Raw genomic sequence first — 17,002 nt, 5'->3', positions numbered from 1 at the left:
CTGCGTCCACTGGCACCTGCTATCCATATTTATAAAGCTCAAGCCCGAGGGGGAGTTATTTATGGGAGCGAGCTTTGGGGACACACCCTGCCACACACCATCCAGGCCATAGAAAATAAATGTATTAGAAAACTGGTCTCCCTCCCCCCGAGCACCCCACTCCTCCCATTAAGACTCGACCTGGCACTGCGACCCATCACTGAAGAACTGGGCCTCAAACCTTTGATCTATTGGCGCCGCCTATGGAGTAGCCAGGATCTTGTCAACTACAGAAATGAGATGCAGGAATTTCTAAAGTTACCCAACGCCACCAAAATACCTTGGCTAAGGTACATCTGGAGTATGTTCACGACCCTCGGAGTGCCAGAGCTATGGACAGATCCGGAATATGCGTCCACAAGGATCTCTAGGAAAACACTTTCCAATTTATTTTACAATTTTATGCTCCAAAAAACACTGGACAATACCCGGGAAGGGTCTCTAACCGACCTCTTCATTAAGGTAAAAGACTCATACAGCCATGAGTGTGTACTAGATGGCATCTTACCGATGTTCACACGGAAGATCTATTTGCAATGGAGGTACGGGACTCTGCCCCTAATGTCTTTCACAAAGTCCTGGGGTGGTCGACTGGACACAGGGGCGTGTCCGGCCTGCGCATATAAACTGGAGAGTGACTTGCATGTGGTATTGTTCTGTAAATCCTATACTAGAATCAGGAGCTACTGGCTGGTGCCACTTCTAAAAAATTTGGGATTCAGAACATACGCCCCGGCTTACAGAGTCCTAAAGACAGACCTATCTGAGCCAACTGTGTTCGCAATGGCAAAATTTCTGACTGCAATGTGGCGAGTACGCGCACAAATAATGGAGGACCCCACAATTGTATGAAACATTCTCCTCTTATTCCCCCTGCATTTGGCTCTCCAAAATATCATTAAATTAGCAGCTGTATAACTATTTTATCAAGAATGGCATTTTAAAAAATAGTATATTTGTATAATGTTTTTTATCGTTTTTAATGACTAAATAATTTGTACATCTTTTATGATCTTTCACGATCGAAATAAAGATTTTTGAATTTGAATTTGAATTTGATTAGGTCTCAAAACTCTTTTTGTCTTTCTAGTCACTACTTCTATTTTCCTCCCTTTTTCAGCTTTCTTTTCAGGATCTTCTTGACTAGTTATTTCGTTCACCTGCTCCTTTGACCTTTTAATTAACCTAACTCTCAATCTTCCATTTTCACTTGGCCACAGCTCTTCTTTTCTCAAAATCTTTCTTTTCGGTTCAGATACGTTTGTTTCTGTTTTCCAAGATCTTTTTCTCTCACTTCCCTCTTGACCATCAACATCACTTTCTCCAGAATCACTGTCAGAAATTTCGATTCTTGACTCAGGAACTTTTCTAATCGGCAGTCTCACTCCGTTAGGAACTATACTTTGTCTTCCATCACTGGTACTTGGCAATCCATCTTCATTCTCTTCTTCAATTACCTTCAACTTCCCAGTTTCTGGTTTTCTGTTCCTCCTTTCAGAGTTTGTTTTCTGCTTTTCGATACTCTCCTGGTCAGAAATTTCTATTGATTCAGCTTCTCTGTCTTCAAAATTCTCAGTTGTCTTTATTCCATTTACTTTCTTGACAGACTCTTCTGTTGATTTCTTTTCTAACAGATCTTCATCATTTTCAGAGTCTATTTCAATGATTTCCAAATCTTTTCTAGTCAAATCTCCATTCACTGGCACATTTTCCAGATGTCGACTTCTCTGTCGATCTTCTGAATCTGGAACTTCATCACCTTCTACTTCAGAATCTGAATCATCTGTTGTATCACTCTCTTCATCAGAGTTTTCAGGAGTAGGCATTGGAATAGTGTGACTGGGATGTATCCACCTTTTCAATCCTCTACACTTCACTGCATTCGTCGTTACCAGAATTATCTGTCTAGGTTTCTGCCACCTTGGAACTAGACAATTTCTTCTTCGATGAACTTTTGTTCTGACCCAATCCCCAGGTCTCAGATCATGTGTCTGTATTTTGTCATTTGATTGTACTTCAGTTCCCACCTGATTAGACACAGAAGTCACTAAGTCGGACAGTCTTTTGCAATATTCCAAAATAGCACTGTCATTAATGCTCAACAATTTTCCCACTGGTACAAAAGCTTGTCTCATGACTCTACCCATAAGAATTTCATGAGGACTTAGACCTGTCTTTTTATCAGGTGTACTTCTCAAAGACATCAAAACAAGTGGAAGAGCATCTGTCCACTATACACCTGTATCTAGACACATTTTTCCAATCCTGTTTTTGATTGTTCCATTAATCTGTTCAACTACTCCAGATGCCTCTGGTCTGTATGCACAATGTATTTTCTGCTCAATGTGTAATGCTTCACAGATTAATTTCATAAGTTTGTTATCAAAATGTACCCCTCCATCACTCTCAATGGTGACAGGGAAACCGTATCTCGGGATAATTTCTCGAAGAAGCAATTTTGCCACTGTAATTGAATCACAATGACGCGTGGGAAATGCTTCTACCCATCTTGAAAACAAACATACAATCACTAAAACATATCTCAAACAATTGTGTAAGGGCATTTCAATGAAATCCATTTGTAATCTGGTGAAAGGACCACCCTCCCGACCTATAATTCCTGTACCTACAACTGATTTTCTGTTTGGGTTCATCTGTTGGCAAGTTAAACACCTTTGACAAAAAGACTCTGCAATTGTTCTGAATTTGGTATTAAACCATGTCTCTTTAAAAAGTCTGATCATAGAATCTCTTCCAATATGACCAGGACCATGATACATTCTGGCCATATCAGCAATCATGCAATTTGGTAAAACTACTCTGCCATCTTTGTAAGTCCAAACTCCATCCTCATCCCGTGGTCTACATTCTGCCTTTAACCATGTGTCTTTCTCCTCATCATCAGCTTCATTTTGCAAATCTCTGATTTCTTGCCATGTTTCAACCACTGTTGTTAGCATCAATGAATTCGAATAATTTTCTTTACTCTTTTCCCGATTTAGTGCACGACCAGTTCTTGCGCAATATTTTGCCGTTTCATCTGCATAATTATTGCCTTTGGTGATATAATCTTCAACTTTCTTATGAGCTGCGCACTTCACGACAGCAATTTCTTTTGGCAGCTGTATGCCATCGATTAGTCTTTTAATAAATACTGCATTTTTAATTGGTGACCCTGCTGATGTTAAATAGCCTCTCTGAGACCAGAGCTGTCCATAATCATGTACTACTCCGTACCCATACTGGCTGTCAGTTATTATGGTAACTCTCAAATCCTTTGCCATTTCACAAGCACGAATTAAAGCAATCAATTCAGCCACCTGTGCTGAACGAATTCCTTCAAGACATGATGCTTCTTCAACATCTGCAACTGTACAAACTGAATATGCTGCTTTTAAAACACCTCCCTCTGATCTCAAACAGGAGCCATCTACAAAGTAGACAAAATCTGATTCAGGCAAAGGTTCATCTTTAATGTCTTGCCTTGGCTTGGTACAGTATTCCATAACATCCAAGCATTCATGCTCCACATCATTTTCATCAATAATTTCAGTATCAGGCAATAATGTGGAAGGATTTAAATTCACACATCTTGCAATTGAAACATTATCTGCTCCCAGAATAATCTTTTCATATTTTGTTAATCTGTTACTCGTCAAATGCTGAGTTTTACTCCTTGTTAGGAGAATTTCAACTGAATGGGGAACATAGACTTTGACAGGAAATCCCATTATGATCCCTTCACTCTGCTCAAGACTAACACTTGTTGCTGCAACTGCTTTTAAGCAACCTGGTAAGGCTTTTGCAACTGGATCAAGAACTGCTGAGAAGTAAGCAATAGGTTTTCTCAGATTTCCATGCCTCTGAATTAGTACGGACAATGCACATCCTTCCCTTTCACTGCAATACAACTCAAAATCTTTCTCATAATTTGGCATGCCTAGAGCTGGAGCTTCACACAGGCTTCTCTTTAATTTCTCAAAAGCTTCCAACTCAGTTTCAGTAAGAACAATTGGATCTTTTACATCTGATTTTGTCAATTTCTGCAGTGGTTTCGCAATTACTGAAAATCCACTTATCCATTGACGACAGTAACCAACCATTCCTAGAAACATTCTGACCTGTCTTTGTGTTCGTGGAGGTTGCATTGCTTGAATCTTCTTGATTCTTTCAATTGTCACCTGTCTCATTCCTTTTGCAATTCTATGGCCAAGATATTTCACTTCCTGTTTACAAAACTGCAACTTTGCAGGAGACACTTTATGTCCCTCATCTGCTAGATGATTCAAAAGGGTAATTGTATCTGTCACACAATTCTCTCTGGTTTTTGCTGCGATTAACAGGTCGTCAATGTACTGCACTAATGTCGATCTGCCAGGTAAATTTAAATATTCTAAGGATCTCTTCAACAACTCATTAAAGATTGAAGGACTCTCTGTATACCCTTGAGGAATTCTGCACCATGCGAGGGTCCTATATTGGAACCTGAAAGCAAAGATTTCCTGGCTCTCTGGATGCAATGGAACAGTAAAGAACGCATTGCAAAGATCAATGACAGTATACCATTCAGCATCATGTGGAATCTGGTATAAAATGACTGCTGGGTTTGGAACAACTGGACAACATGGAACGACAATTTGATTAATCTTTCTCAAATCCTGAACAATTCTGTATGTTCCATTTGACTTTTTAATTCCCATAATTGGTGAATTACAAGGACTGATCTCAATTTCTTTTAAAACACCCTGTTTAATGAATTTTTCAATTACAGGAATAACACCCTCAATTGTTTCTGCTTTCATTTTGTACTGAGGAATGTTTGGAAATTCTATTCCCTGTTTTACTGAAATTTTAACTGGATCGACATGTTTCATCAGACCCATTTCATTTCCAGTCAAATCCCAAATCTCAGTTTTGACTGTCTCTTTTAGTTCTTCTGGTAAATTTTCTTTTTCAAATGCAGAAAACAATTTTGTTTCTTCTGTTTCCACTAACATCATTGTCATTCTGTACAAACCATCTTCTTCCATTGTTTGTAATTCAACTCCCTCAGGAGAACAATATATTCTACAATTCATCTTGCACAATATATCTCTCCCTAACAAATTTACTGGACTGCTGTTACAAACTACAAATCTATGTTTGTCTTTAAATTTGCCAATTTCAACCTGTACTGGATCAGTTAGATTCGTTTTAATTTGTTGATTACTTACTCCGACTACTTGGATCGTTTCCCCAGAGAGAGGTAGGTTTTTAATTTCCACTGATCTAACAGTAGAACGGGTACCACCAGTGTCCACAAGAAAAGTGATGTCTATATCATTAACTTTCCCATTTACAAATGGACCAGACTGGTCAACCTCAAGAGTGGCTCCAATCACACACTCTTCCCCCTCTCTCGGGCACCGTCAGAAGTAATCGTCAGAATCACTTCCTTGATTTTCTGTTAACAAAAACTGTCCTAAAGCATTTTGCACAATTTGTCTTTGTGTCCTTATTACCTGATCATCTCCTTCAAATCCCACACCTGGATTATATTTTTGACTTCCCCCAGAATTTCGAAAGGGAGGTTGAGGAATTTGATTCAGCTGCTGAATCAACTGATGCTGTAGCTGTCGCTGAAGACTCAGGTCATTCAGTTTATGCTGTAACTGTAGCTGTTGCTGCAGATCAACATCATTCTGCATCTGTGGGTTTAACAATGGATTTTTAAAATTTCTGGGTGTGTGTTTACAATCACTTTTCCAATGTCCAGGAGCTGGAGCACCTGTTTCTTTAATTCGCTCCGGTTCCTCTTTTGGCCAACCTATAGCAAGTTTGCATTCTGTCCAGAGATCTGATGGGACAACAATGTCAAAAAATCCATCCAGATCAATCCACAGAACTTTTGAGACCTTGATGAACCTGTCTACCTGTCGATACCATTCAACAGGCTTTTCTCTCAATCTTGGGAAATCATTTGTGAATAGTAGAATATCCTGTCTCGACCAAGGGGCATGAACATAACCTCCACCTGCAATTTCTCTCATTGGAAACTGTTTGGACAATTTCTCCAGTTTTTCATCATCCTTCTTTCTTGTCCATTTTACTCTCCATTTGCTCAATTCTCCTAACTTTTTGATGTAAACAATCAAAATCCTTTATGTGCATTATTCTTCCCATTGAATTCAAGTTCTCAATGTCTTTTTCTGTAAAATCTAATCTATAATGTTTTCCAAAATTCTTTTGTTTGCTCAAATCAAATTCAAGTTCTGCTGCCAGTTCCTCCAACTGATCATATTAATTTTTTGTTTTCCACTGAATACTCTTGCAGATGAACAGGAGTTCATCATCACGATAAAACTTTAGACTGTCAGAACCAATAGTGCCAATTATTAATTCTTCCAAATTTGCTTTTAATTTTGCAACATCAAGTTTTGAATTTGATTCTCTTCTTTCAGAAGTCTCAGCATCTGATTCTGCACCCATCGGTGATTTGTTAAAAGAACCTTCATTGAAAGTCAAATCAGGCATTCTTGTTTTCTCGCGATTAGTTTCAGATAAATCTGAATAAAACTTTTCAGTAGCTTTTTGAATTTCTGCATTTAAAGGAATTGTTAAATCTGCCTTGTCATTCTCTTTTTGTTCAAATACAGGCTGAACAGGACCAATCGTTACAGGAACGGTCACTGCTTCCATGCTTCCATGCTTTTTGTTATTTGCCGAATTAATTCTTCTTTTGATCGTAAATATTCTGAAGTATTTACAATTTCCTCATTTCTGTCAGTTCTCATCAAATTTCTAGGAGCTTCTCTTTCTCTTGGATTTATTGTAAAATGTCTATTTCCAATATAAGCATCAGGATTTATTCTTGTCTCTAACTTTTCTGGAGTTTCAAAAGAATCAGAAATATTTGGGTACAATTTAGATGATTCATCAATCGGAGGTGCACTTGGTCTAGTTTCAGTAGAAACCATCGGAGTAGACCATGATCGAGGAGGTCTCAATGGCTCATTTCTTTTATTAGAAGTAAAAATTTCTTCTAAAACTGCATCTTCAGAGACAACATTATTTTTCTTTTCAGTTCTTTTTTCACCTGGAGACCCTAAAACCATTTCCCTAATTAAATAGAGACCATCACACATGTCTCCACATTCGCATTCTATCTTCTTGCGTTTCTCGTCTATAGCTTGGTATTTTCAGAGGTCTTTTAATACCACTCGCTTCTCTTTGTAATTGAAACATCTCATCCTCCCATTCAACTAAAGCTTCGAATTGAGTTGGTCTTGGTTTTGGAACAAGAGCGTTAATTTTTTCTCTCAAATTTCTTAATATTTTTACATTAAATGAACCATCATCTGGCCAAGCCAAAACACCATCGTCTTTAGTGTAATGTTTCCAGACTTCAAACCACAAAACAGTATGATATCCATATTCACCTTCCATATACGCTGCAGGCGTTTTGTATTTATGAAGTAATTTACCACCTCACGTTTTTATTTTCTTGTCTGGTGAAATAAAAATTTTAAGTTTCTGAAGCATTGTGGGCTTTTTCTCAACATGTTTAAAATAATAACTCATTTTTCAAATCAAATCCGCTTTAGTGGAAATGATCGTAAAATATTGCCAGGATGTTCCGTAACACTAGCTAATCTTACCCTTCACTCAAGCTCGAATATATACTATTACTCTTATCACAGTGAGTTTTACAACAGGCTCATTGTCCCTATACTCATGCTGCTCAAATTTCTTAGATAATCCTCACTATGCATACATTCACACCTAACCCTAACTTGTGTTGCACGGCGACAACACTTGTGATACACGTCGATACCACTATTCTGAAACCGATCAAATGTGCTGTGTGACTACCTTCTCATCACACTATTTTGTACAGGTACAACAAGGAATTTTCACACTGCTGGAAAAAACCTTACATATAGCACGAGAACGAACTCAACATATGTTAGACATCGATCCTATGTAATTACCATATAGTATATTGGTTACCATAGTAACCATCAAGTCTGCTACCAAGGAAATTGATGCAGCGGCCTATAGGAAATATGTCATAAGCTACGCTACCTAACTCCATAATATATACTATAATTCATAAATCAAACACAAGGCCCATAAATCATACATGACATAATTTGACCAACTGAATCAGGTGGCCTAATAAACCTATTCACAAAATATATACATTTATATACAACCGTGATAAAGTAAATTCATCATAACCAATAAACCTCACTATTTATTAAGCCACTTATGGCGATAAATCTAACTAATGGTAACGTAAAACTTATGAAATAACAAGACCAGCTTGTTTTCCAAAGCAAGATTTTATTAGTTATTTGTTTGGAAAATATAGTAAAGTTTTATTTTTAGCATTTTATTAAATTTATTGCAATTGATTTGTGATAGTTTTATGAAACATGAAAATTATTATTTGTAAATGAATATATCAGAATTGCATTTTTCAAAATCTAAGTCCCTAACTAAACTAAATAAATGAAGAATATAAGCATTAAGTCTTTGAGGTCTCTTACTTGCTCCAAGGAAAGTTCGTCATGCACGGCACCCTCATTCAAAGGTCAGCAAAACAGCAGCGAGCATAACCCTTCCACGGGGAATGGGTTTTTATACCTTTCTACGCTAAGCTAATCTTAGTAAAAGTAATTCTTTTCTGCAAACTCGGAGTCCCATTGGATTAGAAATGACAGGCGACTTGTCACCTCATTTTTCAAAATATCAGTTCCGTCACTTTCTTAGAGCCCATTGTCTCTAACATTCGAACAACGAGGCTTCCTCAGGTTGCAACATTTTCTTGCATAAAATTGTCATCATGTCATTTTGCTTCCTCGGATGCAAAGTTATCAAATGTTCCTCCTGCCGGTTCCTGACCTTGGCCTTGTCCGACTAGGAAACTGTCAGAAACACACCACGCTTTCCAAATGTTGCCACCGTAAAGGAAGTTTTTCTTTGTAAGGACTCTCTTGCTCCGTGCAGAAATTTTTAGCAAACTCAAGTAAAACTAATCCCAAAGCAGTCAATTTATCGTCAACTAGTATATAAACAAACACAAAAGAATAATTAATGCGAGAAATATAATTTATTCTGTTGCCACCCACCATTGCTAATGATTAACCCGTTAGTCTAAATTACCTAGCTGAAGCGAACAAATAAAGCAGCATTTATATCTACCAGTCTTCTTAAATCCATCGAAATTCTTTATGCACCTATAGAGAATAGAATGACGTCATATAGACAAGGGAAGCAAAATAAGCACATGCCACTTTTAAAACAGCCGCAATTAGTTATAACGTGACAAATAGACAAAATTAATTTATTAATTTGCACAAACAAAAAGATGCAACAATAACGCACGTTTATGAGCACACATGTTAATGTCCCACGTGTATCTTCATGAAATGCAACTTTAATCTAGGTTGAATTAATATAAACACAGCACAAAACGTTAATAGAGTTATTTTTCATTATGGAAGTGTGACTTCGCGAGTTGAAATAAAATTAATTCTAAATCTCGCTCCATCACCAGCACTTAAGTGGAAGAAAATTCTGGAGTTTTCTTCCCATTGAAGTGTTTGAATCTCTTGCCTTCCTACCCTGTTTCCAGGATGTCTAGGGGCACAATAAGCTAGATTGAAGTTCTTTGTGTGTAAGCGGAAACAGAGTTTTTGAAGTGCAAGTATGGCTGTGCACAGTTTCCCCCACCATGCCAATGCCCAGCCCCTTTAGTGTGTTGCTGTCTGGGAAGAATACACAAATGCCAATTACCAAATAAACCTAGTCATGTGACCCAGAAAATAGGCTTCAGGCACCAGATGGTTAGGACAGGAATTTAAATGAAATTTCCTGAATTGTGACTTGTTATCCAGCTTTACCAGTAAAGAGGATGTATTTTAAATTATAATTCCTTAGACACCAAAGACGGTATTTCTACCTCATCCCAAACAAAAGTACATCTTATTAAATATAATAAGGGATCCCAATGTTATCCTATGGGAGAGGTAAGCCTTACATTAGTGAAACATTAGTTTGTGTGTTTTTCCATACCATGACATGTAAAACTTAAAAGTGCACATCCAGCATTTTAAATATAATGCACCCTTCCCTATAGACTGTTTTGGGCCTCCTTTCGGAGGGAGTTATATGTAATACAAAGGATGTTTTAGGCCTGGTAAAAGTTTTATTTTGCCAAGTCGAATTAGTAGTGTAACTCTGCATACAGGCTACAGTGGGAGACCTGGGGTAGGATTTGAAGGGACTCCTTAAGTCGATTGTGCAATAAGTGCCACTAGCAGCATTTGATTTATCAGCCCTGAATATATGGTATACCACAGCGGCAGGGCCAATTAACTCTCAGGCTGGCAGTCTAAAATACTTCCAGTGTTCCCTCAAACTTATGAGGATACTCTTGCACAAATACAAAGTGAAATTAGAGTACTTTCAATCTGCTTTCGGCTCCATTCAGATGTACCAATGTTTTCAGATGTTGGATATTTCTTCCGCTTCATTCCTAAGATCAACTGACAGGTGAGGAAACCCTCTAGCATAAGAGTCCACATTCCTCAGTGGCCAGGAGGCTCAAACACATTGTCCTGAAAGGGTGTCCAGGACAGTTCCTAGTGCAGTAGGTTTGCTAGTTCTTCCTCACAGATGCCCTTCCTTTTTCAAGAATAACTGGTTTGACCATTAGCAACATTTCCAAAGGTTATGTACCAGAGAAAGAAGAATTAACTAGTCCTTTCCAGAGCATACACACCAACTGGTTTTTACCCTTATATTCTTCTTACAAGTTCAATTGTGTTTTGAGGTGCTGGCGGTACCCATATCCTCTAGTCCACACCAAGAGGTCTTTAGCCCTCGATTGGTGATAACTCTTAATCTAATACTAATGAAGTTATGAATTGCTAAACTAGCATTGGTTTGCTGCACTTACTTTTCTTGGGGAAACATTGCCTGGTGGTCTCTCTGTATTATTCAAATGAGTGATCTCTCTTTGAAAGCCAGCCCCAGATATTTCTTCATCCAGGCCCCCTCTTTTCAAGGATGGAGACAATGTGACTGGCAACTGACTACCATTAAGGACTTGTGAGTGGGATCCATTTTACTATTTGCATGACAAATATTTAAGCCACCTTCTAGTCACTTTGATAACATTTGATGTTTCCTCTCCCATATTCTCTGGTAACTATCAGTAGAATTCCAGAAATAAATTATTGCTCTCCTGACAGTAAGAGAAACATTTGTTTTTCTTACAGCAAAGTTATTCCACACTTCCTTAAAGAGCTAATTACTGCTACTAGGGAAGGAGGAGCTTGACCAGAACTTAAAGTAAAAATCTATAGTTACCACAGTATTATAATTTGGAATTACATTACACTGAATACATTGTTTTACAAAATTTAAACAACCTGCTGATTATTACTGTAAATATTTCCTAACCCGATTCATGTAAATGATTACTTTTATTGGCAAGTGGGTTTTTACTATACAAAAGAACTACCATAGAGTAATAAAGACACATAAAAAATGTGTTTATCCTATTGCTGTAGATATTTGACAATACATATATTCAACATAAGCTATATTACAAATCTTCATCCAGATACGGTGGACTTTGTATAGATGACTTAGCTAATGTTATATGTAGGCCTTTACTCATGTTAGAAAGTAGCATCCTTTGATGCATGTCTGCTGCAACTTAGTTCACAGCAGTTCAGGGCTGCAGTGGAGGCCTGATGTAATGGTTTTAAAATCACACATGTGGACGGTGTCCATCTATACTACTGCCCAGGGTTATTATTTACCTTTTATGCCATGGGTGCATTTCTGCATAGTTTTACTGTGGTCTCACTCAAAATTTAAATATGCTACTTGGGGATAGCCAATCTTTCACTGTCTTTAGGTTTGTGTCTAATTTTATGAATGTTGGGTTTATCACTGGGTTGCATGTAAATAGACACAATGGGTTTTATACGTGTGCAGTGTCACATCACGATCACGTGTGCTGTATCACAATGCTAATAATTCAATATGCAATTTTTCGTCTCTTTAATAAAAAAATAAAAAATTCTCATACCTAGTCAGAAAGTCAGAGGCAACAATTTTTTACATGCCAAAGCTTGTTTAAATGGGGAGAATATTAGGAAGCAATTACTGTGACAGTGGATTTGTTTGGATCAAAGTGCAGTTCATTCATGCATGTTACTTTTCTTTCAGTAAGTCTGAATGGTGCCAACCCAAAGTTATCTCCATACAGACCAATGAACCGACTGATGTCACCCCCTTTTGTCGTGTCGATATGTCTGCACACGCTTTTTGCCTTCGTCATACAGATCCTTGGCTATGCATCAGTTCTACAGCAACCATGGTATAATGCAACAAATATCCATAGGTAAACAACAACTCTGGTGTGATTTGTTATATTTGATTCAGGGATTACAGAATTATGTTCCGTTTTTAATGTAATAGCTTGTATTTATTGTTTGCTGCTGCAGTTTTTCTATTCCACTGCACTGTAAATGAAAACTGTCACACTGATTGTCACTCTACTAAAGATGAAGTAGTGACAATACTTTTTTGGGATGAGAGCCGAGAGATACACTAGTGTTATAATTGACTTATGTATTTACTTGCTCTAGCTGTGTCTTCCCTGCTGCTCAGCTGGTGTGAGTGTTAGAATGCCTGATGACCTCATGGAATGTCTGAGTGCCTGGCTTGTGTGTGGAGTGTCAGTTGAAGGCAGGCAGGCTGAGTGACAGGGAGGTCGCTCCTGGTGGGTTTATTCCATCTATCTATCTATCTTCTACTAATGAACTTAACCTGAAACTAAGCTTTAATAAATCCAACCTAATTTATACACCTGGCTCCTTGGACTTTTAATTTACCACAACTAGGGACGCCATCTCACTCCATATAATAATGGACACTGTGTCCAGTCCTCAATTGTTTCATAAATTATTGCTTCCGGGGTGTGGGTCGAATTGTCAATTGAAACAAAACATGTCTACAAGGCCCAGAAAGTGTAAGAATAACACCAGCCAATGTATTCTTCAAGTGGGTTTAGTGTAAACAAATTGTGCCCAGCATATCCAGCTGCACACACTGCAGCTCCCTATTCAGTTCTGATCATTTTACATAGCCCATCATTCCATCCTTGGTTCTACTCATCCATTCCATGCTCCAGATTACATCATCATCTCAACATATATCCCCCTAAAAAGGGCAAAACAACAAAGAAAGTAAAAAGTAGACAATAAAATAACAGAAACATTTAACTCAACTACATTCTAAAATAACTTGGCAATACCGATCCAAAATAAATATGTACATACTATCAATCAATTAATAAAGCTTTATTTGATTTCTTACATGAAATTCATAAAAGAATATACAATAAAATCGCGTAATATTTTCATAGTTAGATGCATTATTGAGAATCATTACTAAAATATACGACTTTGTTTGCGCATTTTCAACACTTTCATATTAAAATAGTTTTTCTACATTTGATAACATTTTTACAAAAGGATTCTATCGACCTCATAAAATATTCATTATCTAAAAATTGAAATAGTAAAACTGCAGAATGACATTATCTTAAATCAAGTAACCTTAATATTGGTAATATCCCTTCCTTCTTTGTATTTCATAAAATTTACAACATAACACATGCATTGTCGATTGCTAAGACATATCATTGCATGGGCAAATACTCAATCTTTCAGACCAATCATTTATAGTGAGAAAAGTATTAATCCATAGTAAATCCCAAGTCTAAAGTGAGTCATGTCCACCTAGAGTGTTTTTAAAGTACGGCTGGATACCGTAAGTGGTCAATGACATTAGGTTGGACTGTACCGTTGGTCTCAATATTTCTACAGAAAATCTATTTGCCACTATAAGCGTCATACAGTTTCTTAAAAATCTCTTCTGGTAACTGAAATTATGAACCCAGGGTCTTCATAATATTCTGGGTCCCCAAGGTCATTCATAAAAATCTATAATATATTTTAGCCATGGGATATTAAAGGCCCGCTGAAGCTTGAGACTATCCTTTATATTGTCCCGGTTAAAATTGTTTTTTATAGAGGTCCAAATCCTATGCCACAGTTTCCTTGCAAAGTTAGCTAGCACAGCCTTGGCTTTCAAGAATAATAGCTTCTAAGCTTTAACTGCCTGGGCCCATATACTCTTTTGGTCAAAGAGAATACCTAAATAAGGGAATGCCCCAGTAAATTCAACCTTATTGTAAAAATGTTTTAAATATTAACTCTAAGACCCAGATTTTGCACATGCATAGTGAAACTTGTCAGCACCCTTTGAAGACCCAGTTGTGTTCGAGCCATCAGTACAGCATCATCCACATACAGAAGGGCGGGTATAGGGTGATTATCAATTTTCCCCAGGTCCTGGCACTGATCCACCAAGGCTTGACCCAATCCATTAGTGTAAAGCGTAAAATATGTACATACATAAAGAAACTAACAGAAAAGAAAAGTGCAAGATAATTCATTTTGGAGGTCTCCTTCTTTCTGATAACTGACCACACAGAACCATTTTCCAATTCAAACAAATTCCGTCGTCTCATCTTAGTAACCTTAAGTGGGCTAGAAAATTTACTGTCACCTTTCCTCACTATCCCACCTTTTTTCGTCACAACCCAGTCATCCACTTCAATGTGAGGTTCTCTTAATTCTTTTTTCACATTATAGCATTCCTCCTCACATTTCTGTTTCCCTGTAACTTCTGATTTTATTACCTCATGATCTACCCACATTCAATTTTTGTCATCTAACCAAGCAGGATTCTCCTTCCTACCTTGTTCTCTTCCTTTTAAAGAAACAAAGGTGGACATTCCAGTCACAGAATGGGGGATGGTTCCATGTGCCTTCACTAACTTCCTCAACTCCTTCCTCCAATGCAACCAATTGGCCAATGACAACTACAAATTATCCATTATCAAATGATTTACTCTCTCCACCATCCTGTTAGCTTGCGGCCTGAAAGAAGCTACCCTATTTTCCCATAAAATTCTTCATTTCGCGTGATATAAATTGAACCCTATTATCTGAGACAATGGTTTTTAGTACACACGCTTCTAGAAAAACTTCTTCAAGAAAATCTATCCCACTTCATGTATCAATATGGTTTACTGTCTTGATTACAGACCACTTAGTATGATAATCTACAAGTACTTTCATTAATCTATACTCCCTACCTAGTTTGCTTATAGGACCAAGAATATCTATAGCTAACCTTTCCCATGGTCTTTTGGTTATCTCACCACACAATTTAGCTGAGGTTAGTCTCACAGTCCTTGCCATATCATTGTTAGCACAAGCATAACAATGTTTCACCTCCTCTTCCACCATGCTGCCAAGTTTTGGCCACCAATATGCCTGTCTTATCCTCCTCTTGATCATGCTCCTACCAGGATTGCCTCATGTGCCAGTTGAATAATTCGATCCCGGGCACCCATGGAAGGAATTATACAATTCCTTTAAATCACTTGATCATCACAAATACCTCATTACTCCTTCAAGCCCCGATACGTCTCTACCTGAACATTCTGATGCACTTCCTGAGTCCATCATTGCCTTGCTCATAACCGAGTCATCATCCAAGGCAATCCCCCAATCTTCCTTTTTTTAATTTTTTTGAAAAACTTTATTGTGCAATGTACATATGGTTACAAATATGGGCTTACAGCCACAGGGGCCGGCCGCTAGAGTGCAGTAAGCATGGTGAAACATCAGAAGGCACCAGTCGATGACCCTAAGGCCTGGCTACATACAGGATTAAAGGCACTGCAAAACAGGATGAAATAAGGATGTCATGATTTTGTTTTTGAAAACGAAAAAGAACAAAAACAAACAAACAAAACTCGAGGCGAGAACCATTGTAAACGAAACCTTCTCCAACGGGGGGGACCCACAGTTAGGATAAATGACCAGGAAATCGACAGAAATCGCCGGGGAGGGTGGGGTCAGTGGGGTAGCTAGAAAATCAGGAGAGAAGTGGATCCATCCAGGAATGTCGGATCAGGGGGACGGAGAGATGTCCAGAGTGTCATCCGGTGGGGGTGTGCAAATATTCCCTCGATAAGCATTCCATTGACTCCAGACTCTATTCACGCCTTAGGCTTGCCCCTAGCCAAGTACACGGTCTTTTCCCTAAACATACACCAGTCCATACTCTCCTTCCACACTGACACGGTGGGGGCCCGTCGGGAACCCCACCGCTGTGCGATGTCTCTCTTCGCAACCATGTTCCCGAGGGCCGCCCACCGGGTCTGGGCAACGCTGTAATCATTAGGCTCCCACACATTCAACAGACATCTCCGAGCCTCGGGCAGCAGAGCGAACCCGGTAACACACTCCATCACTGCATGCACACGGGTCCAAAACGCAGCCACATCCCGGCACTCCCAAATGATATGAAGGAAAGTGGCACTCAAACCACACCCGCGTTTACACAACCCATCAGAGGAAAAGCCCATGGCAACCAATCGAGCACCAGTGACATACACCCGATGGAGAATTTTAAGTTGGACGAGACGGAGACGGGCGGGAATGGCGACCTCCTTTGGGGAAGAGACTGCCGACTGCCAGTCCTCGTCATCCAACTCCAACCCGTCCCCAGTCCATGCCACCCTGAGACGCACAAGAAGATCAGCCCGAACGTTGATCAATTTCTTATATATTAGCGATATCGTACTATCAGGCAGGTGACCATCGAGTATACGGTCCTCAAGCGGGGAGGACTCGGGGACATCAGTGCCGGCAGCGAAGACAGACGTCAGGGCATGGCGCATCTGCACATACCGGAAAAACTCTCTATCACTCAACTCATACTCGTTCTGAAGGACCGCAAAGGACTTAACCGCGCCCTTCACCCAGAGGTCACCCACTCTGCTTATACCTATCATGTCCCACTTCTCAAAGCCTTTCGA

At 38.7% G+C, this 17,002-nt stretch overlaps 1 protein-coding gene across 1 annotated transcript in view; it reads left to right on the top strand.

Moving 5' to 3' along the window:
- LOC144791849 (putative cation-transporting ATPase 13A4) overlaps positions 1-17,002 on the top strand; it is a 652,319-nt gene that overhangs the window by 551,947 nt on the left and 83,370 nt on the right. The window contains exon 26 of the mRNA XM_078666632.1: positions 12,268-12,442. Coding sequence (XP_078522758.1) covers positions 12,268-12,442 — 175 coding nt within the window. The remainder of the gene's footprint in view (positions 1-12,267; positions 12,443-17,002) is intronic.

Source organism: Lissotriton helveticus, chromosome 11 (genome assembly GCF_964261635.1).
Source record: "Lissotriton helveticus chromosome 11, aLisHel1.1, whole genome shotgun sequence".
Classification (NCBI taxonomy): domain Eukaryota; kingdom Metazoa; phylum Chordata; class Amphibia; order Caudata; family Salamandridae; genus Lissotriton; species Lissotriton helveticus.
This window is presented reverse-complemented; position numbering and strand designations above follow the sequence as displayed.